This window comes from Tiliqua scincoides, chromosome 5 (assembly GCF_035046505.1).
Source record: "Tiliqua scincoides isolate rTilSci1 chromosome 5, rTilSci1.hap2, whole genome shotgun sequence".
In the NCBI taxonomy this organism is placed as follows: domain Eukaryota; kingdom Metazoa; phylum Chordata; class Lepidosauria; order Squamata; family Scincidae; genus Tiliqua; species Tiliqua scincoides.
Window position 1 is genome coordinate 75,597,963 of NC_089825.1, and position 26,554 is coordinate 75,624,516.

At 43.2% G+C, this 26,554-nt stretch overlaps 1 protein-coding gene across 1 annotated transcript in view; it reads left to right on the forward strand.

The window, feature by feature from the left end:
- Positions 1-55: 55 nt before the first annotated feature.
- Positions 56-26,554, forward strand: part of POLR1A (RNA polymerase I subunit A) — a 40,068-nt gene continuing 13,569 nt past the window's right edge. The window contains exons 1-24 of the mRNA XM_066627229.1: positions 56-163; positions 1,682-1,886; positions 2,128-2,277; positions 2,349-2,456; positions 4,599-4,684; positions 4,822-4,931; positions 6,078-6,164; positions 7,501-7,603; positions 7,705-7,867; positions 8,338-8,511; positions 8,964-9,086; positions 9,533-9,760; positions 9,987-10,241; positions 10,380-10,571; positions 10,937-11,086; positions 11,710-11,893; positions 13,575-13,657; positions 13,758-13,916; positions 14,595-14,693; positions 15,310-15,462; positions 15,653-15,735; positions 23,115-23,280; positions 24,297-24,518; positions 26,051-26,265. Of these exons, the coding sequence (XP_066483326.1) occupies positions 84-163; positions 1,682-1,886; positions 2,128-2,277; positions 2,349-2,456; positions 4,599-4,684; positions 4,822-4,931; positions 6,078-6,164; positions 7,501-7,603; positions 7,705-7,867; positions 8,338-8,511; positions 8,964-9,086; positions 9,533-9,760; positions 9,987-10,241; positions 10,380-10,571; positions 10,937-11,086; positions 11,710-11,893; positions 13,575-13,657; positions 13,758-13,916; positions 14,595-14,693; positions 15,310-15,462; positions 15,653-15,735; positions 23,115-23,280; positions 24,297-24,518; positions 26,051-26,265 (3,578 nt within the window). The 5' untranslated portion in view covers positions 56-83. The remainder of the gene's footprint in view (positions 164-1,681; positions 1,887-2,127; positions 2,278-2,348; positions 2,457-4,598; positions 4,685-4,821; positions 4,932-6,077; positions 6,165-7,500; positions 7,604-7,704; positions 7,868-8,337; positions 8,512-8,963; positions 9,087-9,532; positions 9,761-9,986; positions 10,242-10,379; positions 10,572-10,936; positions 11,087-11,709; positions 11,894-13,574; positions 13,658-13,757; positions 13,917-14,594; positions 14,694-15,309; positions 15,463-15,652; positions 15,736-23,114; positions 23,281-24,296; positions 24,519-26,050; positions 26,266-26,554) is intronic.

Here is a 26,554-nt window from a genome sequence, read left to right on the forward strand (position 1 = left end):
GCCGCACTTCCGCCTTGTGCCTTGCACGTGGGGCTCGCGTGCGTTGGGGGGTTAACGGTCTGGGGGGGGCGCGAGGCGGCGAGATGGCGTCGGCGAGGGACGCGCCCTTGTGGCGGCGGCTGACGGGGCTGTCCTTCGGGGTGTACACGGCCGCGGAGCTGCGGTGAGCCGGGCGGGGAAGGCGAGGCTGGTGGAGGTCACCGGGGCTCATTCCGGGGGGGGAGCGACTCCTGAGCGGTGGTGTAGCTGGAGGGGCGGAGCGCCCAGGGCGGGCAAGCGGCCCCTCCCGAGGGGGGCTCTAGGGTGCACAGCCCTCGCCTGACTCTGCAGGACCTGCTGTTACGAGGTCCCTCTCATGTGGGCAGGCAGGGTGGCTCCTGTGTTGGAAGGCCGTGAGCACCACCAACTCCAAAGCCTGGGTAGACCTCAGGTTGAATTGAATGGCCACTGAGTTTCACTCAGCAGGTAGAGCTGCTCTCCTGCCTGCACTTGGAGCCAAGATGTACTGGCTGGGTGGACCTGGGCTCCCATTCCTGCCCATCTTGCTGGAGCCTGCGCAGGTGGTGTTCCTGGCACCCAGTTTTGCTCCCCAGCCCGATGGGCGCTGTTCCCTGCTGGCAGACAGTTTGGAGGGGACCACACACCCATGGCCCTCCCCTTGGATCCACCTCTGCCCCAGGACACTACATTCCAGTTGTGATGGCCATAGAGCAGTGATTTTCAACCTTTTCCATCTAACAGCACGCTGACAAGGTGCTAAAATTGTCATCAGTTTTTTTTTACTGTTGACAAGACACACCATGCTGCTGGTAGGGGGCTTAAATCCCTCAGTTGCCTACTAATAAAGTCCCGCAGCACACCTGAGAACCATCCACGGCACACCAGAGAATGTCAGTAATCTTAGCAGCTATATTTTTTTTTCAGTCCTAACACTCCCTAGCATGGCATTAGCATTTTTAGCAGCTGCTTCACAGTGGCATGACTGGTTTATTTCCCCATGAACCTAAGGCAGTGATTTTCAATCTTTTTCATCTCAGGGCACACTGACAAGGTACTAAAATTGTCAATGCACACCATCAGATTTTTGACAGTTGACAAGGCACACCATGCTTTTGGTGGGGGGCTACATCCCCCAGTGGTTCTACTAATAAATGACCCTTGCCCAAACTCCTTCAGCACACCTGCGGACCATTCATAGCACACCAGTGTGCCACAGCACAGTGGTTGAAAATGGCTGACCTAAGGTCCTGTCTTTCTAGTCACTGACAGCTCAGACCCCAGCAGTGCATATTCAAAGTTGGAATTTTTTGCTCCAGTGTGCACTGCTTGATCTTTATTTACACTGACCTAAATTTATCACTTTGTTGCCTCTTCACCCTGTTGGAAGAGAGCCCCTTAAAGCTCTTTTTGCAGTGTGCTTTGTTTTTTCACCACTTTGGGTAGTTTGTTTTCATCTGCAAATGTGGCCATGTTTCTCTGTGCTGCAACAACTTCGTAGGAATCGGTATAGCAAGGTGAAAAAAAAGAGAATCCTAGGAATAAGGAGTTATTTTCTTTGTCTTGAGTTTGTGGCAGAATTTAGTTGTTAACATATGAAGGTTATAAATGTGCAGTCTAAGAATGAGTGGCCTCTTCTCCCCTCCCCCCCCAACAACCTGCCTCACTTTGTTTTTCTTTTTAGAAAGCTGAGCGTGAAATCTATAACCGACCATCGTTTCCTGGATAACGCAGGCACTCCATTGCCAAATGGACTTTATGATTTGGCATTGGGACCACTCGACAACAAAGAAGTGTGTGCTACTTGTACGCAGGACTTCAATAATTGTCCAGGTCACCTGGGTCATATAGAACTGCCCCTCACTGTGTATAATCCTCTCTTTTTTGATGTAAGTAGGTTAATGGCATTGGAAATCTCTTATATTCAGTATCTTGGATGGCTGTATTGCTTGACTGTTGCTTTAACACTGTGATAAACATAAATACCCATATGAATGGGTACTTAAACTGACTGACAATAATACCAGTTTACCTTTCAGCAAGATAGCATTAGTCAAATCATACTGAACATTTGAAAATGCTATGTAAAGATTATTACAGTAAACCAACTAACCATTTTGTCATCTTCAGAAATTATTTCTTCTGATAAGAGGTTCGTGCTTGAGCTGTTGCTACCTGACATGTCCACGGGCTGTGATTCATTTATTGCTGAACCAGTTGAAGCTCTTAGAAGTAGGATTGCTTCAAGCAGTCCATGATCTTGAAGCCATCTTAAGTAGGGTAAGTCTGTTTCTGTTAGTTTGCAGTTTCCGAGAACATTCAGAAAGATGCTAGTTTCATTTTTCTTTCAGTTTTTAGAGGAAAACGCAGACAGTTCTGGTGTAGATGTAGAGGAAGTATTAAGCCAGCACACAGAAGAAATGCTCCAAAATAATCAGCTAAGGGACCAAGGAGCGCATGTAAGTAAGGAAACCAATATAGTAGACCATACTTTTTTAGAGAAAGCACCTTGGTTACACTTGCATGTTGGAGACAAACTTGCAGTTTTTCTCTGTATTACAGTTTTTTGGTCTTGGGTTTACTAGAGAGCAGATTCTTCTGTCCCATACCTGCTAAGAATTTGCACCTGCAGTCTGTATTCTGTTGTGTTGAATAAGATGTTTTTTAGCTATTTGCATAACTTCTAAACATCAGAAATATTATTATTATTATTATTATTATTATTATTATTATTATTATTATTATTATTAACAGCATTTATATACCACTTTTCAACAAAAAGTTCACAAAGCGGTTCACAGAGAAAAATCAAATAACTAATGGCTCCCTGTTGGGACAGGACACACAATCTAAAAATACAAATTTTAATTATCTAACTTCCTATAGTGGGGGTCTTCAACTTGTCAGTTGGTGACCCCCCCATCGTCCCCTTTACACAGGCTACTTGGCAAGTGTTTCTACCACCAGGTACCATACATGCAAGGATTACATTGCACACCTGGTCTCAGTGGTAGCAACAGGAGTCACATCTATGATGGTGGCAGGTAGTTCATTCTGCACCTGCCATGGCCATGCCATGGTTGGCATTTTGATTGGCCAACCAGCCAGCAAGCTAAAGGGGTGAATGAGCCATGGCTTCTTTTTCCCCCTCTCTTTTTCTCTACCAGTACTGATCAATCAATATGCAAGGCTATTGTGTCTTCTGCCCTTTCCTTCAAGCCAACTGAAAGAAAAGAAAGGACAGAGAATGGCATGGCAACAATTGATGCTCAATTTTGGGTGGTGCAAAAGAGGAAGCAAGACTGAGCAGAGGGAGTGTCACAGGACAGCAGTCAGATAGATTGAGACTATGGGACACCTGCTGAAGATTGAACCGTTTGACCAAAGCTACCCCTCCAAAGCCAAAGTATCAGCAGAATTGATTTCATCTAGGGTCCCTAGTCTTGGCTGTTGTTCAGATTGTGCAGGCCTGAGCCTGGTGGCAGCGGTGGGCGGGGTCATGACAAGGCTGGAGCAGACAACCAGGTATTTTCCACAACATGTTGAGAATGCTATAACTGAGGTTGCAATCTGCATATATAATTGCCTGAGAGTGGGTTCTATTGGAAGCAATAATGTTTACTTTTGAGTAGACATACATAGGATTGTGCTGTAAGGAAATACAGTCAGGTTGCATCTTACGCAAGGGTTATGTTCTGAAATCCAAGTAAAAGGGGAACATTGCATGTATTGAAACTACCTGGCAAAATACATACTGTCTCTGTAAAAGCTAAAATCACACTCCAAGAGACACGCAAGAACTGAGATGACTGAGGGAGCAGCAGATTCTTTCTCTGGTCTCATCCTCACTACAGGGCATGTGCCTGGTGAGTGGAATTGCAGGACACTATTGAAATGGTGGTTTCCTGTCTCTTTTTCTTGTTGCCAAGAGCATATACTTGAATTTACGCAAGCATAACATGCTTATGATGCAATCTGATTGAATGTCAACAGTAGAAGCATGTTATGTCCACTGAGAGACTACCATATGAAAAAAAAGAGTTCCTGATCATTTACCCAAATTTGATCACTTATTCCTAGATCAGGTAGACAAAAATCCCTGGGTGTGAATTAGCATCATACAGTATATTTTTTAATCTGTGTGAGCAGTCTGCACTATGCTTTTGTGCAGACAATGTGTGTGATCTGGGTGATCACATGTAGTTAGCAACCATTTCTGTTGCTGCATGCTTAGAAAAAGTGCTGTTGGAATGACCTAAATGGATGTATCCTACAGACACAGTAGTGCAGTAAGTTTGTCCCTCTCTTGTGTGAATTGTTGAAATGAGTGGCTGTTATAGCTCATGAGTGGCTGTTCCACTATTCTGTTTGCTGAATAGTAGTCAGTTGCCAGATTTTAATCTGCAAATAGGCAAATCTATTTGTCAGTTAAATTCTTATCATAAAAAGATCATAAATGGGAAAATAAGCTTGCATTCAAAACTAAATTGTTTTAAAGCAAATTTTAAATGAATATTTGCTGACAATATTTGCAGTCCATCAGATTAAAATCTTGCTCATGACTTCTAGAACTTACAAGTTTTTTTTTCCTCCTCTTCTAGGTGAAAAATGTATGTGAGTGTAGAAGTAAACTCATCTCCCAATTTTGGAAATTGCACATGGGCTCAAAGAGATGTCCAAACTGCAAGTGAGTGTAGCCATTTGATCAGAAAATCAGTAACTTTTTCTGGGTCTGTTTCTCTTCCCTCCCCCCTCCCTCCAGCACTAGTAACTGCTGACATTTTCTGTATTCTTTAGATTCATTGTGGTTATTGTCTCTTCCAGAGCAGGAAGGTCACTTGTCCGAAAAGAGCATAATAGCAAACTCACTGTGACGTACCCCTCTGTGGTAGCCCAGAAATCAGGCAAACAGTCAGCAGTGGAGGAAGCAGCAAGTACAGTATTTTTTTGTATTGAAAGATTATGGAACGGTTCATAAATTCATGTTGACAAGAATTTTTTTTCTTTATGCTAGAACATGCCATGTATTTTTTACCTGTGGCCTACAAACATGGCTTAAGCCCTTTTGGTGTGTATGGGCAAGCAGCATCACAGAACCTTTTAATTGTGCTTTCTGTGACATGTACTGATAAAAGAACAAAGTCTTTACATATATTCCCATAAAGTATGGTTCTCAAACTTTGTTACTGTAACTCTCCAAAAGTAATACATTAATTTACCTGACCCCCCCCCCATTACTGTTAGTCATGGCCCACACTTTGAGAAGCCCTGAAGAAAGACCATTTGACCATCTAAGGCTGCAATCCTGTGCATGCTTTCCTGGGAGTAAGCCCCATTGAACACAAAGGAACTTACTTCTGAATAGATGTGCCTAGGATTGTGCTGTAACATAGTATTACCTACATTTATTGGCAGTGGCTTTCCAGAGTTTCAGACAGAGGTCTTCCCCTGCCCTATCTGGAGATTCCGGGGATTGAACCTAGTTCTTCAGAATTCCATGACTGCCTTTTAAGCTGTTTGCTTAGATTCCCTGGGGGTCATGACCCACACTTTGACTACCCTTGCCATAAATCCTTCAGTAGTGAGGTACTACACTGGAAATTTACAAAATACTTGAATAGGCTGCTTATTTGCTTTTTCTGTCCCATGCACACAGAATATAACTGCATGAGTTTAGCTGGAATATATAAATGGGTGTGTGAATACACACAGTATTTCAAGTTTTCTTGTGCCTTTTTGGAAACCTGTAGCAATCTCAGTTCTTAACATTCCAGCAGATATTTATGTCTACTGTGCTGGCCATTAGGAGCAGGAGTTGCTAAGCATTGCATCTCATTGCATGTTTTTGGAGTTTAAATTGTTCTAACTTTATGGGGAGATGTGCCCCTATGATTGGTAGTCAAAGCTCCATGTGGATGTTCAGCTCACCTTCTGTGTGTGCAGCTTTGCACTGGGGTTGGCCTGAGTTCTCTACTGTTGGTATTGAACAAGTGCTGTTTTTTATTGGTTAATTTCAAGCGGATGGAATTTTACAAGTAGATTTATATAAAATTATTTTAAATCTTGTCATGAATTCTTAGCCATAGATGAAACTCAGCTGGGAAAACGAGGCTACATGACACCTGCCACTGCCCAAAAACACATTGAAGCTCTGTGGAAAAATGAAGGTAAATAGGTAAAATTCCTTCATACCTATTAATAGCTGGTGCCCAAAAAACTGGATGAATGATACGTCTTGGATGCCAAATGTGTGGATTCAGAATATATAACATTTCCTGTTAGAGGTTTGCTTGGCTATTCTCTTCTTTTGAATATTTCTTTCTTCTGGAAAGATGTTTTTTCTTACAGTAGGGGAGGATAGCTTCTAACTAATTCCTCTTCCTGTTTGCACTGGAAAAGAGGGGCTATGTACATTTGAAGCTTTCTCATTGACTTGTGAAAGGAAGTTACTCCATGCTGCAGGTGTGTGTTGCTCTGAGGAGCAGAACTTCAGTGGAGCTCCATCATTCTTTTTTAAAAAAATAGGATTTAGGAGCTCTGTCACTTTTAAAATGCTGCTCATTTCACAGGCAGAGCCACTTCTGTGTCTGAAATACTGCACACCTAGCTTAGTCATAATAGTAGTGCCTGTTGTTGAAAATCCAAACTTACACGTTGTGCAGCTAATTAACACAGGGCACAGTCTAGTTCTCCTGAGCACATCTCATTGAAATGAATGGGAGTTGGGCAAGAGCTGGGTTTGGTGCATCTCCTTTTCACTGATTCAGTGAAACTTGTGCTGAAGAACATCTTAGTGGATTATGCCGTATGGGGTTGTCTCCTGATCTTTTGTCCAAATGCGTCCCAAAATGAACAAAGGAAGCTGCCTTAAGTCCTTGTAGCTCTGCCACTGAACTACAGCTATCTCCTCTGCCCCATTCATTACAGTGTTAGGAATGGCACCAAATAAATTAATAACCTTCTTAATGATATTATGAGGAAATGTCATGCATGCGAGCTTAGAGTTGTAACCTCAACTGCAAAGTGAATTGACAAATGAATATGCAAGAAAGCAAATTCAGTGCTCCTGTATCTGTGCTTCAGTACCATTTGTAGTAACACTTGGTTTGTGAGATGTAAATTGTTTGACCTGTCATTGTTTTATTACTCTGGATCAGTGGTCTCCAAACCTTGAGACCTCTGCATTTGAAAAAAACCTTCCCTGCATGGCGCTTCCCGTTCTGTACCATAGCATCTTTCCAGCCTGTTATAAAGTCACACTCAGCAACCACTTCCACTTTCTGTCTCCCCAGCAGGCTCTGCACCCTGATTTCCAGGTGGAAGCAGCTGTTTGGCACAATTTTGTGAGATGATCAGCTAGAAAGATAAGAGGCTGGGGAAGCCTTTTTCTAAATGCCAGATCTGGCCCGCAGATCCAGTACACAGTCTGCTGTAGATGTTGCCTGACTAGATGCGGCACTTTTTAGTGTAGCAAGCACTCTAACCTCCCTCTGTTCTTTTTAGGTTTTTTCCTGTGCAAGCTTTTTGCTGGCATGACGGCCAGTGTTGATTCAAGTTTCAATCCTGATATGTTCTTCCTAGATAAGCTTGTTGTTCCACCCTGTAGGTAATGTGATCTTGAAAGTTTCATGATTTGCACTTGTTATTTCATCTACTACAGAAAGAAGGCTCTGTTTTTCTCTGCTTAACCAATGTGTTCTGGTACAGGTATCGTCCTGTGAGTCGTGTTGGTGATCAGATGTTTACAAATGGTCAAACAGTAAACTTACAAGCGGTCATGAGGGATGCCCAGCTCACGCGAAAGCTTTTGGCTTTAATGGCTCAGGAGCAGCGCCTATCAATGCAGACTGAGGGGGAAGACTTCCAAGAGGTAAGGCCATAGCCTACGTGGTTCCCTTAATATCAAGAAGGAAAACAACTAGCTTCTAGATTTGAGTGATCCTGTCCAGCCTCACTACTAAATGAAGTGTAGTCAATGCTAATTTACTGAAGGTTGATTATCTTGTTATGTGCTACCTATTGAGCTGACCAAATTCCACTCAAGAAATTATAAACAAGATTGTAGGGAACAGTCATTTATCCCCAGCTCCTCTTGCCAGGACACTAGTCCCCTTTTCATCCTCTCAATGCATTTTTCACAGAGACGGAAGCAAGACCCCCATTTTTGCTCTCTGTTAACCAGAGGTTTTTTTATTTGACATGATAGTGTCTTTTGGGGGAGGCATGGTTCAAAGAAACACTGAATCACTACTTTTAAGGTGTTTTTGAAATGCTGTACTGACATTGGAAACCATGATACTTAATATTTTTTCAGTTGAAACTTTGTTTTATGTTCCCAAGATGACAGAACAGCCCTTGGAACCTCTGGACCGTTCTGTTCTGGTGACAATCCCAGGGCAGACTTCTGCAGACAAACTATTCAACATCTGGATTCGTCTTCAGAGTCGCGTAAATGTTTTGTTTGACAGTGACATGGACAAGATAATGACTGAAAAGTTCCCTGGTGTGCGTCAGGTGAGCACTGCAAAAGTATTTAGTAATTTTTTATTTGAATAACAGAAGTGAAACAAGTTGCAGGAAGAGAATAGTGTGGATTATCTGCTGCAGTTTAGGTTTTTGTAGTATTACTGTATTGTTAAGAATATAATAAACTGCTTTTTAACAAAAAAGTTCATTAAGTAGTAGTAAACTTACGTAGTAAACTTTATGTAATATAAAAGCATTATTACTGACAGATTGTTGTTTGTGTTTAATCTCCTTGTTTTTATGGTATTGGCTGTGAGCCTGCCTTGAGGATCCAGTTTAGCAGAAGATGCGGGATATAAATATTTTTATAAATACTATTTTGAAATATCCCAATACTATAAGTAGACATTTCTATTGCCCTTTATTGCTGAAAACCTGAATAGGTCAAAATGGTGAAAGCAAATCTTGTGTGTATTGTCTTCTTTTTTTTAATGTTAAAGTTTCTGGAGAAAAAAGATGGTTTGTTCCGTAAGCACATGATGGGGAAACGAGTGGATTATGCTGCTCGGTCAGTCATTTGCCCTGATATGTATATTCAGACCAATGAAATCGGCATCCCAATGGTAAGAGAAAAGCCTGTTCGGTATACAGTAGAAGGTGGTTTATCAATGTGGAGATGTTGGTGTCTTTGTAGCTTTACATAGTTTGCAAGGTTTATTTTTTTTGCCTAAAAGTAATAATTCTCCAATATATTAAAATCACAGGATGTCACCTCATAGACAATGAAAGTTTGAATGTTTAACTTGGACTTTAAGAATACATCTGCTACATCTCTTTCACTAGATTCCTAAGAAAATGTACATTGATAGGCCAATATCTTTTTATGGCAGTGGATAGTGTTTCTCTGGCTGACTAGATAGTGACTAGACTGCGGGTATCAGTGTGCAGAGGATGGGGGTGATTCTTCAGTGTTATAGGAAAAAAGTGAGTTTAATGTATCCTTCAGTGAAAGCCTGTATGATACGATGTTCCTTGCCCTTGCTTATTCTTCCTTCTTTTTTTCTGATAGGTGTTTGCTACCAAGCTAACCTATCCTCAACCTGTAACTCCTTGGAATGTCCAAGAATTGAGGCAGGCTGTTATAAATGGTCCCAATGAGCATCCTGGTGCCTCCATGGTGATCAATGAAGATGGGTCTCGAACAATATTGAGCACAGCTAGCCTGACCCAGAGGGAAGCCATAGCCAAGCAACTCCTAACTCCTTCTACTGGGGCAGCAAAACCAGGGATAAAAACTGTGAGTATCTTTTCAATCCGGTCAATTTGGGTCAAGAGTTGTGTGCATATAGGTAGTGGAAGCTGTGCACAAAACATGATTTATCAGTTTTTAAAGAAGCAGATGTCTGTTTCCAAAGTCTGTTAAATCAAGAGTTCACATAGTGTCAAAATTTCTAGCAGGCTAATAAGGAAAAGGCAAGCACTGATTTGGAAATTCTTAATGTGGTTGAATTTCTATCTCACAGGTGTGCCGCCATATTAAAAATGGAGATGTTCTTTTGCTGAATCGGCAGCCCACACTTCACAGACCCTCCATCCAAGCTCATCGAGCCAGGATTCTGCCTGCAGAGAAGGTTTTGAGGCTTCATTATGCTAATTGCAAAGCCTACAATGCTGACTTTGATGGTGATGAAATGAATGCTCACTTCCCCCAGAATGAGCTAGGCCGAGCTGAAGCCTATATATTGGCTTGTACTGATGAACAGTATCTTGTTCCTAAGGTGAATTCATTTACCCTCAGGGCAAATCACATTTCTCCCCCACTTATTTCAAATTATTTTGTGAGTTACCCTGTTAATAGGTTTTTCTTACTAAAGTTCCACTTGCTGCTTTTTCTGTCTATATGTTGTATTTCTTAGGATGGGAAACCATTGGCAGGCTTGATCCAGGATCACATGGTTTCTGGTACCAGCATGACCACACGAGGTTGTTGCTTCAACCGAGAGCAGTATATGGAACTGGTGTATCAAGGGCTGACAGACAAAAAGGGAAGAGTGAAACTTCTCCCTCCAGCCATTATAAAACCACAGTGCTTATGGACAGGAAAGCAGGTAGGTTAAATATTAGTGGATTTATTAAGTAAGAATTCATATTTGAGCAGTATGACTTACTTAGTGCTGGGAGAATTGGTGAATTTCCAGGCACAGTTTTGAGTGAATTTCTTTTTATCTGGCATTACAAGATTGTGGGTTTCTTGTGGAATTAGAAAAATTATTCTATTTTTGTGTAGTACTTCTATAAATGAATGATGATGATGAATATAGGAAAACCATACATTAAGAAAAACATTTCCTTGTTCTATCCACAAATGGGCAAACACCATTTGTTGTGGTTACGAGTGAGTAACTACAGTATCACAAAGGGGGAATTACAATGCTCATCACATTTAAGAGTTTACTCCTGTCTTTTCTCACAGGTTGTTTCTACATTGCTAATAAATGTAATTCCAGAGGACCACATTCCACTGAATTTGTCTGGGAAGGCTAAGATTGGTGGAAGAGCCTGGATGACTGGATCCTGCTCTAGAATGAATGACTCAGATCTTCACTTCATGTGTGAATCTCAGGTATGGGTCAAGGCAGAATAAGATACAGGGACAGCTGAGGGCCACATATTTTGATTGTCCTTTTCCTAACTTGGCAGGAGGTGCCAGGTCTTGCTTGATGGTTGTGGTACACTTTAGAGATGGTTGGAGTCTGCAGCATAAAATGAGGTCAAAGACCATTTTGCCTATCTCCACCTTCTAGCTCTAGAGGAGGGTAAGGGATTATCCTGCCAGCTGCACAGCAATTTGGAGCTCCAAGCAACAATTGCAGGGAAAATTCCCTGCTTCATTCCTAACTATGCTTAGGAAAAGGGTGGGTGCTCATTGCAAGTTGGTGGGTTGGGGATTGCAAGTTGGTGGGTTGGGGATTGCAAGTAAGATGCCTGCTGTGGCAGGGAAAATTTTGTGGATGGCTGAAAATTTTGCCTTTTCAGTTACTTTATGTGAGAAAATATATCCCACGTCTGAAGACAAAAACTATGTTAAATGCAGAGAACGTGTAACTAGCAGAAACGTTCTCTTCCAAATCCACACCCTTTTATTGGACAAAGCAAAAATTGATGTGTAAACATGCATTCATGATCTGGAAGTTTCGTTTTTGAATCAGTTCAAGACCCAACTTTAATGACTTTTGCATCTGCCAGGTTATCGTTAGAAATGGAGAGCTGCTCTGTGGAGTCTTGGATAAAGCCCACTATGGTAGTTCTGCCTATGGCTTGGTCCATTGCTGCCATGAGGTCTATGGTGGTGAGACAGCTGGAAAGGTGCTGACAGCTCTAGCCCGACTCTTCACTGCCTATTTGCAATTCTACAGAGGTTTTACGATGGGTGAGTAAGCCAGTTTGCTCTGCCATGTCTCCAAAGAGATACCGTATATACTTGTGTATAAGTAAAAAAAATCTGCCTTAAAATGACAATGGAAACATGGGTTGCCTTATACACGGGTCAATATGCTTCTAGGAGCAGCTGCTTGGTGAGGGGGGAGGAGACCAGGTTGAGAAGCAGGATGCAGGGGAGTGGGGAAAGAAGCAATTTTACTTACCAGTACTTGTTCTGAGGTAGAAAGCAAACAAGAAAACTGTTGCCATTTTAACTTTTACAAACTAGAAGAGGAGTGAAGGTGCTTATGGGAATTGTAGTCTTTATGACAGCTGCTGCTATGGAAGTTCAGCACTGTACTCCTTACAAAGTCTATAATTCCCATAGGTACCTTCATCTCCCTTTTCTTTTGGAAAAGAAAGTAAAATAGCTCCTTTTTTCTTTTTGGCTTTTTGCTGCTGCCTCAGAACAATTCCTGGTAAGTCATTTTCAAAGAATTTCACACACCCCTCAATTTTACCCTTGACTTAGACAAGGGTCATAGAAATGACAAGGGTTATTTTTGGTTCAAAAGCTGCCGTTATGTGTGAGAATGACTTATATTTGAGTATCTATGGTAGGTATGCACAGCACCATAATATCAATGGAAACCTAACCATGTGACTTTACTCTGATCTTGTGTGTGCCTGATTCTCCTGGTTCACTATGTGTCCATTTCAAATCTTTATTGAGAAATAGAGGGTCCAACACACAATTGCAGTCCACCATTGTGCTGCACAGCACTGCAGGAGTGTAAACTGATCTCCTACTGGCAAATGCCAGGCAGTGCTTGGCATCTTGATGCCACGTGACCCAGCTGTCACACAACAATCTGACATTGCTTCTTTGACAGATAGGAGTGCTTGCAACAGCCTTTAATGCATATTCCTTGGTCAGAAATCACCTGTCAGATATGTCTGGGGTTTCTATGATGGAGGTCTGTTTTTGACACAACAGGGAAATGCTTTATGGATCGTAACTGCAGCGACTAATGCAGCATTTTCAGGGTTTTTGAGTGAAATGTATGCAGATTAAAACCCATCTTGCCCGCATGCTTTACAGTCAGTCCCTTTGTGTTGCATGTGTGCACCCATGGGCACAGATAGGTTTAACCAGGAATAATGAATCTGAGTCTTGTGTCTGTAGTTTAACAGTGAACTGCACTGCAGGCACCCCTAACTTAAGGGGGTAAGGGTTCTTTTCCAGTTTCCCTTATGTAAATCAATTCTTATGTATGTTGGAGCTCTTTCTGCAGAAGCCGAGCTCCATGGAAGGGTTTGGGATGAGCTGGGGAAAGAACTGTGTAACAAGCAGATGGGTGGCCCAGTGTTATGGCTTATGGAATGCTTTACTTAAGTTCAAAATTACATATGTTTTGGCTTATGTAAGTTGGGAACCTTTTGTACAGAGGAGAAACCCCAACTTAACTGTTCTGTAATTGCAGTATTTATTCACAGAGAATTTACTGTGCTGTTACGACTTTTGGAAGGCCTCTATGTTTGTAATAATGTAAATACCTAACCAAACGCAGCCAAAATCTGCCTAGGTTTACTTGAATAGAGACTTTGCCCCAGAAATACCCTGAAGATGCCAGAAAGGCTGACTGTAAACCTCAAGTGGGAAAGGATGATCACTATTTTTTTCATTGTAGGAGTTGAGGATATTTTGGTCAAACCTGAAGCAGACCAGAGGAGATACAAGATCATTGAAGAATGTACCCATTGTGGTAGAAAGGTACACTCATAGTTCTGGGAGAGTGGGTGGTTCTTACTCTGTAAAGAATCCAGCATGTTTGTATCTGCTTTAGCAGCTAAAAATAACTTGTCCTTTTCAGGCCATTAAAGCTGCATTTAACTTGCCAGAAACCTCATCATGCGAGGAGGACCGAACGCAATGGCAAGATGCACATCTCCACAAAGACCAAAGAAACTTTAATATGGTTGATCTGAAATTCAAAGAGGAAGTCAACCATTACAACAATGAGATCAACAAGGTTTGCATTAAGAAATGTGAGGCTGACATTTGTGAAGTTATGTACTGCATCTTTAACAAGACTGCACTCCCCAGTATATTTGCATCTGTAATACAACTTTCTTTGAAGAGCTCAGGGGGACACTTTATAAAAAAATTGTCCAATTTTTATTATTACAAGAGCCCTGTGTTGCAGCCACCATCTTTACGCTGCAAAAAGGTGACTGGCCCCAAATTCCCTGATGAGCTTCATGCATGAACAGTGATCTGAAGACAGATTTTCCTAACTCCAGTCCAGGTCCTTGGCTTGGATGGTATGTCCAGCAGAAGCTTTACTACTTTCTGAGAAGCATGTTCCTATGCTATATCAAAAACTCCTTTTCTGTCTTTCTTCCATGTCGGAAGAGGTTTGCCATGCAGCGGGGAGTGGAAGGGGCTACTGTTCAATAAACCCAAGTCCAGCTCTCTTGTAGCTGCATGGAACTAGTCATGCTGTTCTTTGGATACAGCTCTCTGCCTATTGTACAACACTGACTATTGTACAACACTAAATCAGTATTGAATTTGACTAAAGACATTTTAGTGTCAATAATACCTCATTTGAGAGCTTGGTTTCTTGTTGTCCTCTGACCTCCAGGCAGTCTTTCTGTGGCTTTAGATGTGACCTTGTTTCTTGGTTTTTCCTCCACCAACATTTCAGGTATGCATGCCTCTTGGGCTTCATAGGCGTTTCCCAGAGAATAATTTGCAGCTGATGGTGGAGTCAGGAGCCAAAGGATCTACTGTGAATACTATGCAGGTAATGATGCAATTTCTTTAACTTTCCCAGGCTGCAGATGATTTTGTAAGAACTCTGAATTCTGGACTTAGTACTGCATATGTTACAAAGCAGTTTATATATGCTTAGCTATAGGGTCCATTTGGGAAATTTCTGAGATGCTTTTAACAAGTACCGGCACTGTCACCAGAATTGGCAGCTTGTTCCATAGTTGGGATTTCACTCTACATTGTCTTTCCCAAAATTATGTCTCATTTGAAGTGCCTGGCAGCTGCACAACCACACCTTGCTCGCTGGTGCACGATCACACCTGCCATCTCCACTGTCAGTGGAATCAGAGCAGTGCAAAGTGGTTGCAGGGGCAAGTGGGCCAAACCACTTGCCACTTCCACATGGAAGACCACTAGTGGAAAAGCACTGAATGGTGGGAAACCCTTGTCTTAAATCATTCCAGTTGAATGAAAATTAGAAATTATGGGACAAACCCAGGATATGAGGAAAAGACTGAACAGTGGTAACATAAAGTCACCATCACTAAACAGTCATTTTATTTGGAGACTGAAGTTAGAACTGTTGAGTTAAAATGAGATTGGGCTACCTTGATGTTTGATGTTTGTTGTCTCTCGGCTTCTTACAGATTTCTGGCCTGCTCGGGCAGATTGAGTTAGAAGGCCGAAGGCCTCCATTGATGCCGTCTGGTAAATCATTGCCATGTTTCCAGCCTTATGACTTTTCCCCCAGATCAGGAGGATTTGTGGCAGGAAGATTTCTCACTGGCATCAAACCTGCAGTAAGTTCTTTTGTCTTGATTCCTCTTTTGTGAGCTTCCTACCGCATACGTGTCTTCTAAGTAGGTGTTCTATATAAAGCTCATGTGGGTAGCTCATTTTTCCTTGTCTTCAGTAACTTGAATTTAAACTGAGCTTTAGTGTGTTGCTGCCTAGTTTCCTTCTCTGACAATGGCTCTAACTGTGTTTTAGGAGTTTTTCTTCCACTGTATGGCCGGCCGGGAGGGTCTTGTGGATACAGCTGTCAAAACAAGCCGATCTGGATATCTTCAAAGGTACGTGTTGCTTTATTGCAGTCTTTCTGAACTATTCTACCAGCAAATGCTACTGGTGCCAAGCGGCTCTTAAATGTGGTCTCAGACCTACATCAAAGATCAAAGTAATAAAGCAGGCATCTTGACCCATTGATTGATCTACAATGCTTCTAAGCTTTCTTGGGCACCTTTTTGAAGACATTGTCCTGTAGGACAGTGTTCTTCAACCTGTGGGTCAAGACCACAATAGGGTTGCAAATAGGGTTGCAAATAGACCACAATAGGGTTACAATAGACCACAATAGGGTTGCAAAGCCTCATTTTGTGGGGTCGTAGCAACTTTTCAAAGCTTGTGCAAAAGAGGGCTTGGATCCAATCTAATAGTGGTATTGCCTTATCAAAACTGAGTTCTTGATATAATCCTGCACAGCCTCTTCTCACTGTCTTGCCCCACAGCTCCTAAGGCCAGCTCTGCTTGGGCTGCTACCTCACAGAGTTTTGTGAAGTCCCAAGAGATAAAGGTTATTGGGACAGGTGGGGGCGGGGATGAGCAGACTGGGTCCCAGGAGTGGGGTGGGATTGGAAGTGGGTCCCCAATCTCATACTTTATTTTTGGGGGGTGTTGCATGAAAAGGTTTGAAGACCGCTACTGTAGGATATTTATTTTATTTATACAATTAATATCCTGCCTTGCCTCTTAAAATAAAGGGTGTTTAAGGCAACTTACATTAAAAAACAATTAATATGATGAAACTTCAATACAAAAAATACAAAATAAAAGTAGCAGAAGCTGCCAATACTAATAATATGTAGCACATTCAAAATTGCTAGGCATGGAAGCATAAGAAATATAAAAATACAAAGAACAGATTGAAAAGGGGAACACAAAATGAAAATAATGTGATAAGTTCTCAGTAGAAGACTGACAGGAAAGTCATAGTTCTTAATTCTACCAGGAGGGAGTTCCATAATGATGGTGTCACCATGGAGAAGCCTTGCTCCTGGTCATAAGAACAGCCCCACTGGATCAGACCATAGGCCCATCTAGTTCAGCTTCCTGTATCTCACAGCCGCCCACCAAATGCCCCAGGGAGCACACGAGATAACAAGAGACCTGCATCCTGGTGCCCTCCCTTGCATCTGGCATTCTAAAAAAAGGAGGTGGCGCATATATGCATCCTGGCTTGTAACCCGTAATGGATTTTTCCTCCAGAAACTTGTCCAATCCCCTTTTAAAGGCACCCAGGCCAGATACCATCACCACATCCTGTGGCAAGGAGTTCCACAGACCGACCACTCGCTGAGTAAAGAAATATTTTCTTTTGTCTGTCCTAACCCGCCCAACACTCAAATTTAGTGGATATCCCCTGGTTCTGGTGTTATGTGAGAGTGTAAAGAGCATCTCTCTATCCACTCTGTCCATCCCATGCATAATTTTGTATGTCTCAATCATGTTCCCCCTCAGGCATCTCTTTTCTAGGCTGAAGAGGCCCAAACGCCGTAGCCTTTCCTCATAAGGAAGGTGCCCCAGCCCCGTAATCATCTTAGTCTCTCTCTTTTGCACCTTTTCCATTTCCACTATGTCCTTTTTGAGATGTGGAGACCAGAACTGGACGCAATACTCCAGGTGTGGCCTTACCATCAATTTGTACAACGGCATTATAATATTAGCTGTTTTGTTCTCAATACCTTTTCTAATGATCCCATGAACATAAGAACATAAGAACATAAGAACAGCCCCACTGGATCAGGCCATAGGCCCATCTAGTCCAGCTTCCTGTATCTCACAGCGGCCCACCAAATGCCCCAGGGAGCACACCAGATAACAAGAGACCTCGTCCTGGTGCTCTCCCCTACATCTGGCATTCTGACTTAACCCATTCCTAAAATCAGGAGGTTGCGCATACACATCATGGCTTGTACCCCATAATGGATTTTTCCTCCAGAAACTCGTCCAATCCCCTTTTAAAGGCGTCTAGGCTAGACGCCAGCACCACATCCTGTGGCAAGGAGTTCCACAGACCGACCACGCGCTGAGTAAAGAAATATTTTCTTTTGTCTGTCCTAACCCGCCCAACACTCAATTTTAGTGGATGTCCCCTGGTTCTGGTATTATGTGAGAGTGTAAAGAGCATCTCCCTATCCACTCTGTCCATCCCCTGCATAATTTTGTATGTCTCAATCATGTCCCCCCTCAAGCGTCTCTTTTCTAGGCTGAAGAGGCCCAAACGCCGTAGCCTTTCCTCATAAGGAAGGTGCCCCAGCCCCGTAATCAGCTTAGTCGCTCTCTTTTGCACCTTTTCCATTTCCACTATGTCTTTTTTGAGATGCGGCGACCAGAACTGGACACAATACTCCAGGTGTGGCCTTACCATCGATTTGTACAACGGCATTATAATATTAGCCGTTTTGTTCTCAATACCCTTCCTAATGATCCCAAGCATAGAATTGGCCTTCTTCACTGCCGCCGCACATTGGGTCGACACTTTCATCGACCTGTCCACCACCACCCCAAGATCTCTCTCCTGATCTGTCACAGACAGCTCAGAACCCATCAGCCTATATCTAAAGTTTTGATTTTTTGCCCCAATGTGCATGACTTTACACTTACTGACATTGAAGCGCATCTGCCATTTTGCTGCCCATTCTGCCAGTCTGGAGAGATCCTTCTGGAGCTCCTCACAATCACTTCTGGTCTTTACCACTCGGAAAAGTTTGGTGTCGTCTGCAAACTTTGCCACTTCACTGCTCAACCCTGTCTCCAGGTCATTTATGAAGAGGTTGAAAAGCACCGGTCCCAGGACAGATCCTTGGGGCACACCGTTTTTCACCTCTCTCCATTGTGAAAATTGCCCATTGACACCCACTCTCTGCTTCCTGGCCTCCAACCAGTTCTCAATCCATGAGAGGACCTGTCCTCTAATTCCCTGACTGTGGAGTTTTTTCAGTAGCCTTTGGTGAGGGACCATGTCAAATGCCTTCTGAAAGTCCAGATATATAATGTCCACGGGTTCTCCCGCATCCACATGCCTGTTGACCTTTTCAAAGAATTCTATAAGGTTCGTGAGGCAAGACTTACCCTTACAGAAGCCATGCTGACTCTCCCTCAGCAAGGCCTGTTCGTCTATGTGTTTTGAGATCCTATCTTTGATGAGGCATTCCACCATCTTACCCGGTATGGATGTTAGGCTGACCGGCCTATAGTTTCCCGGGTCCCCCCTCTTTCCCTTTTTAAAAATAGGCGTGACATTTGCTATCCTCCAATCTTCTGGTACCGTGGCCGTTTTGAGGGACAAGTTGCATACCTTAGTCAAGAGATCTGCAACTTCATTCTTCAATTCCTTAATAACCCTTGGGTGTATGCCATCAGGGCCCGGTGACTTATTGATCTTTAATTTATCAATGAGGTCTGAAACATCTTCTCTTTTAACCTCTATCTGACTTAACTCCTCGGTCAGGAGGGGCCGTTTGGGCAGCGGTATCTGCCCGAGGTCTTCTGCCGTGAAGACAGATGCAAAGAACTCATTTAATTTCTCTGCCATCTCTAAGTCTCCTTTTATCTCCCCTTTCCCTCCCTCACCATCCAGAGGGCCAACCGCTGCTCTGGCGGGTTTCCTGCTTCTAACATATTTGAAGAAGCTTTTATTATTCCCCTTAATGTTGCTGGCCATGCGTTCCTCATAGTCTCGCTTGGCCTCCCCTATCACCTTCTTACATTTCTTTTGCCACAGTTTATGTTCCTTTTTATTCTCTTCATTAGGGCAAGACTTCCATTTACGGAAGGAAGCTTCCTTGCCCTTCACAGCCTCTCTAACTTGGCTGGTTAGCCATGCGGGCACTCTCCTGGATTTAGTGGAACCCTTCTTTCTTTGCGGTATACACCTCTGCTGGGCCTCTATTACTGTTGTTTTAAGCAGCCTCCATGCACTCTGGAGAGACTGGACTCTTTTTACCCTCCCTTTCAACCTCCTTCTAACCAGCCTCCTCATTTGAGGGAAGTCCGCCCGTCGGAAGTCAAGGGTTTTTGTTAGAGATTTGCCTGGTATTCTTCCCCCAACGTGCACGTCAAAACGGATCGCAGCATGATCACTGTTCCCCAACGGCTCAGTAACGTTTACATCTCTAACCAGGTCCTGCGTACCGCACAAAATTAAATCCAGAGTCACCTGTCCTCTGGTGGGCTCCTTGACTAGCTGATCTAAGCCACAGTCATTTAGCACGTCAAGAAATCCGGTTTCCTTATCGTGACCAGAACACAAATTGACCCAGTCAATATGAGGATAATTGAAGTCCCCCATGATTACAACCCTGTCCTTCCTTGTCACCTCCCTGATCTGTTTCCTCATTTCAAGGTCCCCATCAGATTTCTGGTCTGGAGGACGATAGCACACCCCCAGTATTACATCGCTGCACAAGCCTGGTAATTTAACCCACAGAGATTCTACGGTGGAGTCGGACCCACCTTCAATCTCTACTTTGCTGGATTCTATCCCTTCCTTAACATAAAGGGCCACCCCACCTCCAACACGCCCCTGCCTGTCCCTCCTGTAGAGTTTATAGCCCGGGATTGCGGTATCCCACTGATTCTCCGCATTCCACCAGGTTTCCGTTATGCCCACTATGTCAATGTTTTCCCTTGTCACCAGACATTCCAGTTCTCCCACCTTTGCTCGTAGACTTCGGGCATTCGCATAAAAGCATTTATACACGGAATGCCCCAGGATGGGCTGCTTATTCGCTCCTTTGTCCCCGCATCCTCTCATTGTGCCAAACCGTTTATCACATCCCATCACCCTACCTTTCCCAATTTCTTCTCCTACCCTGCCTTTGTCTTGTTGTTCTCTAACCTCCCCATCCTCATCCCATAGGGATGAGGAGTCCCGAACCGGATGCCCCTCGGCTCCTGTCGGCCTTCCCCCAGGGATCAGTTTAAAAGCTGCTCTGCCACCTTTTTAATGTTATGCGCCAGCAGTCTGGTTCCATTCTGGTTCAAATGGAGCCCGTCCCTCTTGTACAGGCCCCGCTTGACCCAAAACGTTCCCCAGTGCCTAACGAATCTAAACCCCTCCTCCCTACACCACCGTCTCATCCACGCATTGAGACCCCTGATCTCCGCCTGCCTAGCTGGCCCTGCGCGTGGAACAGGTAGCACTTCAGAGAACGCTACCTTTGAGGTCCTGGCTTTCAGCTTCCTGCCTAAAAGCCTAAATTTGGCCTCCAGGACCTCCCAGCTACACTTGCCCACGTCGTTGGTGCCGACATGCACCACAGCCGCTACCTCTCCCCCAGCACTGTCTACTAGCCTGTCTAGACGAGAAGTGATGTCCGCAACCTTCGCACCAGGCAGGCAAGTCACCATGCGGTCCTCACATCTGTCGCAAACCCCCCTCTCTATGTTTCTAATAATCGAATCCCCCACTACAAGAAGCCCCCGACCCCCCTCCCACCGAGGAGTATTGAATTGGCCTTCTTCACTGCCGCCACGCATTGGATCGACACTTTCATCGAGCTGTCCATCACCACCACAGATCTTTCTCCTGATCTGTCCACCACCACCCCAAGATATCTCTCCTGATCTGTCACAGACAGCTCGGAACCCATTAGCCTATATGTGAAGTTTTGATTTTTTGCCCTAATGTGCCTGACTTTACACTTACTGACATTAAAACGCATCTGCCATTTTGCTGCCCATTCTGCCAGTTTGGAGAGATCCTTCTAAAGCTCCTCACAATCTCTTCTGGTCTTCACCACTCGGAAAAGTTTGGTTGCAGACTTTGCCACCTCACTTCACTGCTCACCCCTGTCTCCGGGTCATTTATCAAGAGGTTGAAAAGCACTGGTCCCAGGACAGATCCTTGGGGCACACCGCTTTTCACTTCTCTCCACTGTGAAAATTGCCCATTGACACCCACTCTCTGTTTCCTGGTTTTCAACCAGTTCTCAATCCAGGAGAGGATCTGCCTTCTAATTCCCTGACTGTGGAGTTTTTTCAGTAGCCTTTGGTGAGGGACCGTGTCGAACGCCTTCTGAAAATCCAGATATATAATATCCACGGGTTCTCCCGCATCCACATGCCTGTTGACCTTTTCAAAGAATTCTAAAAGGTTCGTGGGGCAAGACTTACCCCTACCGAAGCCATGCTGATTCTCCCTCAGCAAAGCTTGTTCATCTATGTGTTTTGAGAACACTTAAGACTGGTCACTTCCAGTCTTGTGTCTGCATACACAGGAGGGCCCCCTCAGCTGACCTGGGGGGGGGGCTGGTTCATATGGGAGGGTTCCTCAAATACCATATAAGACTTTAAAAGTAAAAACCAGCACCTTGAATTATGCTCAGAAATGAACCAGCGGCCAGTGGAGTCACGGGAGCAGCAGCCAGATCAAGTCAAACCACCAACCTCCAGAGACAACATGAGCCTCCACACTCTGCACTAATTGCAGTTTCCATACAGTCTTCCGGGCCAGCATATAGCAGTAGTCAAGTCTTGATGTCACGAAGACAAGAAATACTGTGGTTAGGTATAATCAACTCAAGTATGGTCACCACTGGTACACCAACCTAAGGCGGCAAAGGCCCCCGGCAACTGCCTCCATCTGGCAGTCCAGGTGCAGCCATGAATCCAGGAGGACCCCCCCCCAAACGGCAAATCTGCTCTAGCAGAGGGAATGCAACTCCTTTCACAACAAGTTGTCAATCCAGCATCTGAGTCATGGTTTCCTGAATCAAGAGGACCTCTGTTTTTTCCCCAAATTTAAATTCAGCTTTTTAACCTACATCCAGACCCTCACCACTTCCAGACAGTGCTTCAGGATTTCAACACCTTCCCTGGTATTAGTTGGTAAACCAAGGTAGAGTTGGCTGTCATCTGTGTATTGATGATGCCCAACTCCAAACCTTTGGATGACCTCTCCAAGTGGTTTCATGTAGATATCAAACAACATGGGGGAACATGATGGAACCCTGTGGCACCTCACATGCCAAAGTGCCAAACATGTGTTCTGCAATAATATTTTCTGGGACCTATCAGCTAGGAAGGGCCAAAACCACTGCACAACAGTACCCCCAAGACCAACCCAGCCAAATGGCCCTAAAGCCATTTAGTCAAAAGACACTGAGAGGTCCAGAAGGGACACATTTCCCCCTGCCCCCCCCCCGTTCTTGATGTAGATCATCCACTAGTAACCAAAGCTGTTTCCCAAGGCTCAGATCCCTGCAGCACTTAGACACCACCCCCATACGATAACCTAACCAAAACACAAAACTAGAAAGTGGCTGATAGTTCTCCAACAATGTGGAATATTTGAAGGGTTTCTTCAGTATCTTAATATCTATTCGGAAAAATAGTTTTGATTGGAAATTCAAAATGATCCTATGTTCTCATGATACTAATTTTTACACAGGTGTATCATAAAACATTTGGAAGGGCTGATTGTTCATTACGACCTGACCGTACGAGACAGTGATGGCAGTGTGGTTCAGTTTCTGTATGGAGAAGATGGGTTGGATATCCCCAAGACACAGTTCTTGCAATCCAAGCAATTTCCTTTTATTGCAGAAAATCACAAGGTAGGATTCTGGGATGTCCCCATCCCCCTGGTTTCCTGTTAATTGATGTGGCTTTTGGATCATATCATGTACTAGAAGTATATACAGTCAGCCTGCATCTTACACAAGGGTTATGTTTGAAGGTAGGAGCATAAAACCAAAATCGCGAATACCAAAAGTCCCTTAAAGTCAACAAATATGTACTGGTTCTTTAAGAATCAAAAGCATGATACAAGAGACATGTGGGGTCTGAGGGAATAGCAGCTTCATTCTCCCTTTTCATGCTCACTCTGGGACATACACAGAGTTAGTAGAATGTTGGACAGAGTTAACCATACAATTAAAATGTTTTTTTCTGTCTTTTTTGGGGAGGTAAGCACATACATTAATTCATGAGTCAGTTGCACTTAAAATGCCACTTCCTTTCAGCAACCTGTCTTCATCTTGCCCACAAAGTATCTTCATGACCATCAACCAGTAAGGAATTTTGAGAATTGTTTATAAAATATATCCTACCTCTATGGTAATTTACCAGATTCACATTAAAAACTCAGGTCGCATGACAAACAATGCAAGCATCTAAAAATTGCTCCTGTGTGACTTTTTAGCCAAAGTAGTAAGACCCTGGGCAGTATCAATCATGCCAAAGCTATTGTGGTAGATTTCATAGTTCTTTGCAGGTAAAGGACAATTTTTCTTTCCATCTGATCTATAGGTAACATGCCCCCCTCCAAGGACAGATAGTGGTTTGTAGCTAAGGAAGCAGCTGACCAGATAGACAGTCTTGGGCACCATTTAGTCCTTGCAGGGATGCATACAAAGCAGTGCATCTTTTTCCAAACAGATTGGTTTGGCCAGATTGGAAAAGATAGTAGAATCCTGTTTAAACTCATGCTGTTGGGCATCATCATCTGATATTTAGTTACTGTTTGGAGCACTGCAAGGGTAGAGGTAAGAAACAACAGGTAGAGAAACATACATTGTCAAGGATTTTCATAAGTTTTTGAAGGGTTGGTTGTGTATCTTGTTTCTTATAGGCGATAGAAAAATCTAAGCATATGGATGAAGTTGTGCCAAAAATGGACCTTCAGCAAGCAAACAGGCAGTTCAGATCCATCAAGAAATGGCAAGTCAAGCACCAGCAGTCTTTGAGAAGGAAAGGAGGCTTTCTGCTATTTTCTCAGAAGATGTTGGCAAGTGTAAAAGCACAGATTCCTCCAGGAGAACTTGTCAACGGGCGAGATCCTGCGACTCTCCAGGTTATTTGGAAAACATTTGATAGCAATTATTCCTTAATAATGTTAATGTGGAGTAAGTTATGGTATAATTATGAGGTATATTTGTCTTTTACTGTTCCAAATTTACAAGATATATTTGTGCTATGTCATGAAACAGTAGTTCTGGTATGACTGTGATGGAATGCCCTTATGGACCAGGAGAACCAGATTTTATAAAAGAGCTTTCTGGCAGAATAGCCTGAAAATATTAACTTTTTGTAAGTGTGGCTTCTGCCTGACAACTTTCACTCCCTGGCCCACAGTGGCTTTCCGTATGCAACTGGTAACTCTGCCACCAGTCCCTGGAATTTAAAAGATTCAGTGCTAAGTTTCTAATCTGTTCCTCTTTGGTTTTGTGAATGGCCAATTAGATCAAGGCACTTAGAGTCAGCTTGATGCTCTTTTTCAGTCTATCAGGAAATACACATCAGGTATATGAAGGTTTATTTAGAGCAAGAACAACAAAAGGAGAGCAAAGTCCTATGCATAGAAATGCATAGAAAAAGATTATAAGGAATAAGATACAGTAATTTAAACAAGAAATCTATCTATCTGGACTTCCTGGTAGCATCTAAGAGTGATCTCCGGCAACCTGTCCATGATGCCAGGAGAGCTGGTGGACTCTCCCTCATTAGAGATATTCAAGCAGAGGCTTGATAAAACACCTGTTGGAGATGCTCTAAGAGGATTTCCTGCCTAAGGCAGGGGGTTGGACCAAATGACCGACCAGTTGCTCTGCCATTTGTTTGTATCCATAAATCTGTGTCAGGGAAAGACGAACAGGTGTCCCTGTTTGGTCTTTCTCTAGGCAGCATTTAGTGTCCCATCTCCCATAATTCTTGATGTTATTTCCTAACCATCTGAATCGTACGTTCTAATTTACTACCTTATGCTTATGCTCTCAAATCCTCATATCTTTACAATGATCTTTTGATAAATAACACAGGCCTACAAAATTGAGGGTCAGAAAAGTTTTTCCCAAAATCTATGGTGGTTTGATATGAATTTAGGGTGCCAATTCCAAAAATGGCATCCGTTTTGCCCTATCACTTCTAGTTTTGGAGATATAGTATAGCCTCATTAGTGAATGGTTCAAGCAGCTTCCTCATGAGGAAGCCATGGTGTAGGCTTCCTCATGAGGAAGCTGCTTGACCCATTCACTAAAGAGGCTGTGCTGTGGCTCCAAAACTAGACATGATAGGGCAAAACTGATGCCATTTTTTTGAATCAGCACCCCAAATATACCCAGGAATTGGTGTAATGTTTAAGGAAAAATGTGTGTTGGCCTGTGTAATCAGGGCTGAGAAATTAGTCCCCACCCTGTGGGGGGAAAAAATCCATTTCCATTGATATATATCTAAGCACATGTTGCAGTTCTTAATTTGCTTTAGGTATCCATAGTTGTTTTGTGCTGGGGAAAAAATAGCTTCTTATTAACTTAAACGTAAGAAATTTGTAAGAAAGTGTAAAAAATACTAGAAAACAAGTATTTTCTTTACACATTTGAATTTCAGTTGTTAACGATGTGGTATGAACTAAATGAGAAGAGTCGGAATAAGTATCAAAAGAAGGCAACAAAATGTCCTGATCCCAGTCTGGCTGTCTGGCGGCCAGACAGCCATTTTGCATCTGTGTCGGAAACATTTGAAAATGAAGTAGAGAATTTCCTTGGAGCGTGGGATACTCAGAATGGCCTCAGTGACAGCAAACATGAACTTTCTTCTGAGAGGTGGTAACTTTATTTACAGTCCTGCATAAGCACTGCTGCTTCTTGCTTTGGGTCCAGAATGCCACATGTCTCTGTTTTGACCTTTGTTAATATTGGGTCTCAACTAATTGCCCAAGAGAATAAGAACCACATTGCAAAATTTCAACATAAATCCTCATTGACATGAACAAGTCACCAATATTCCCTCCTAATATACCCTTCCTAGTATAACTTCCCCGGTCTGAAGCTCATTTATGGTCTTTATGGTTCAAATGCTATCTTTCACAATAATTATCAATACATTTTTTTG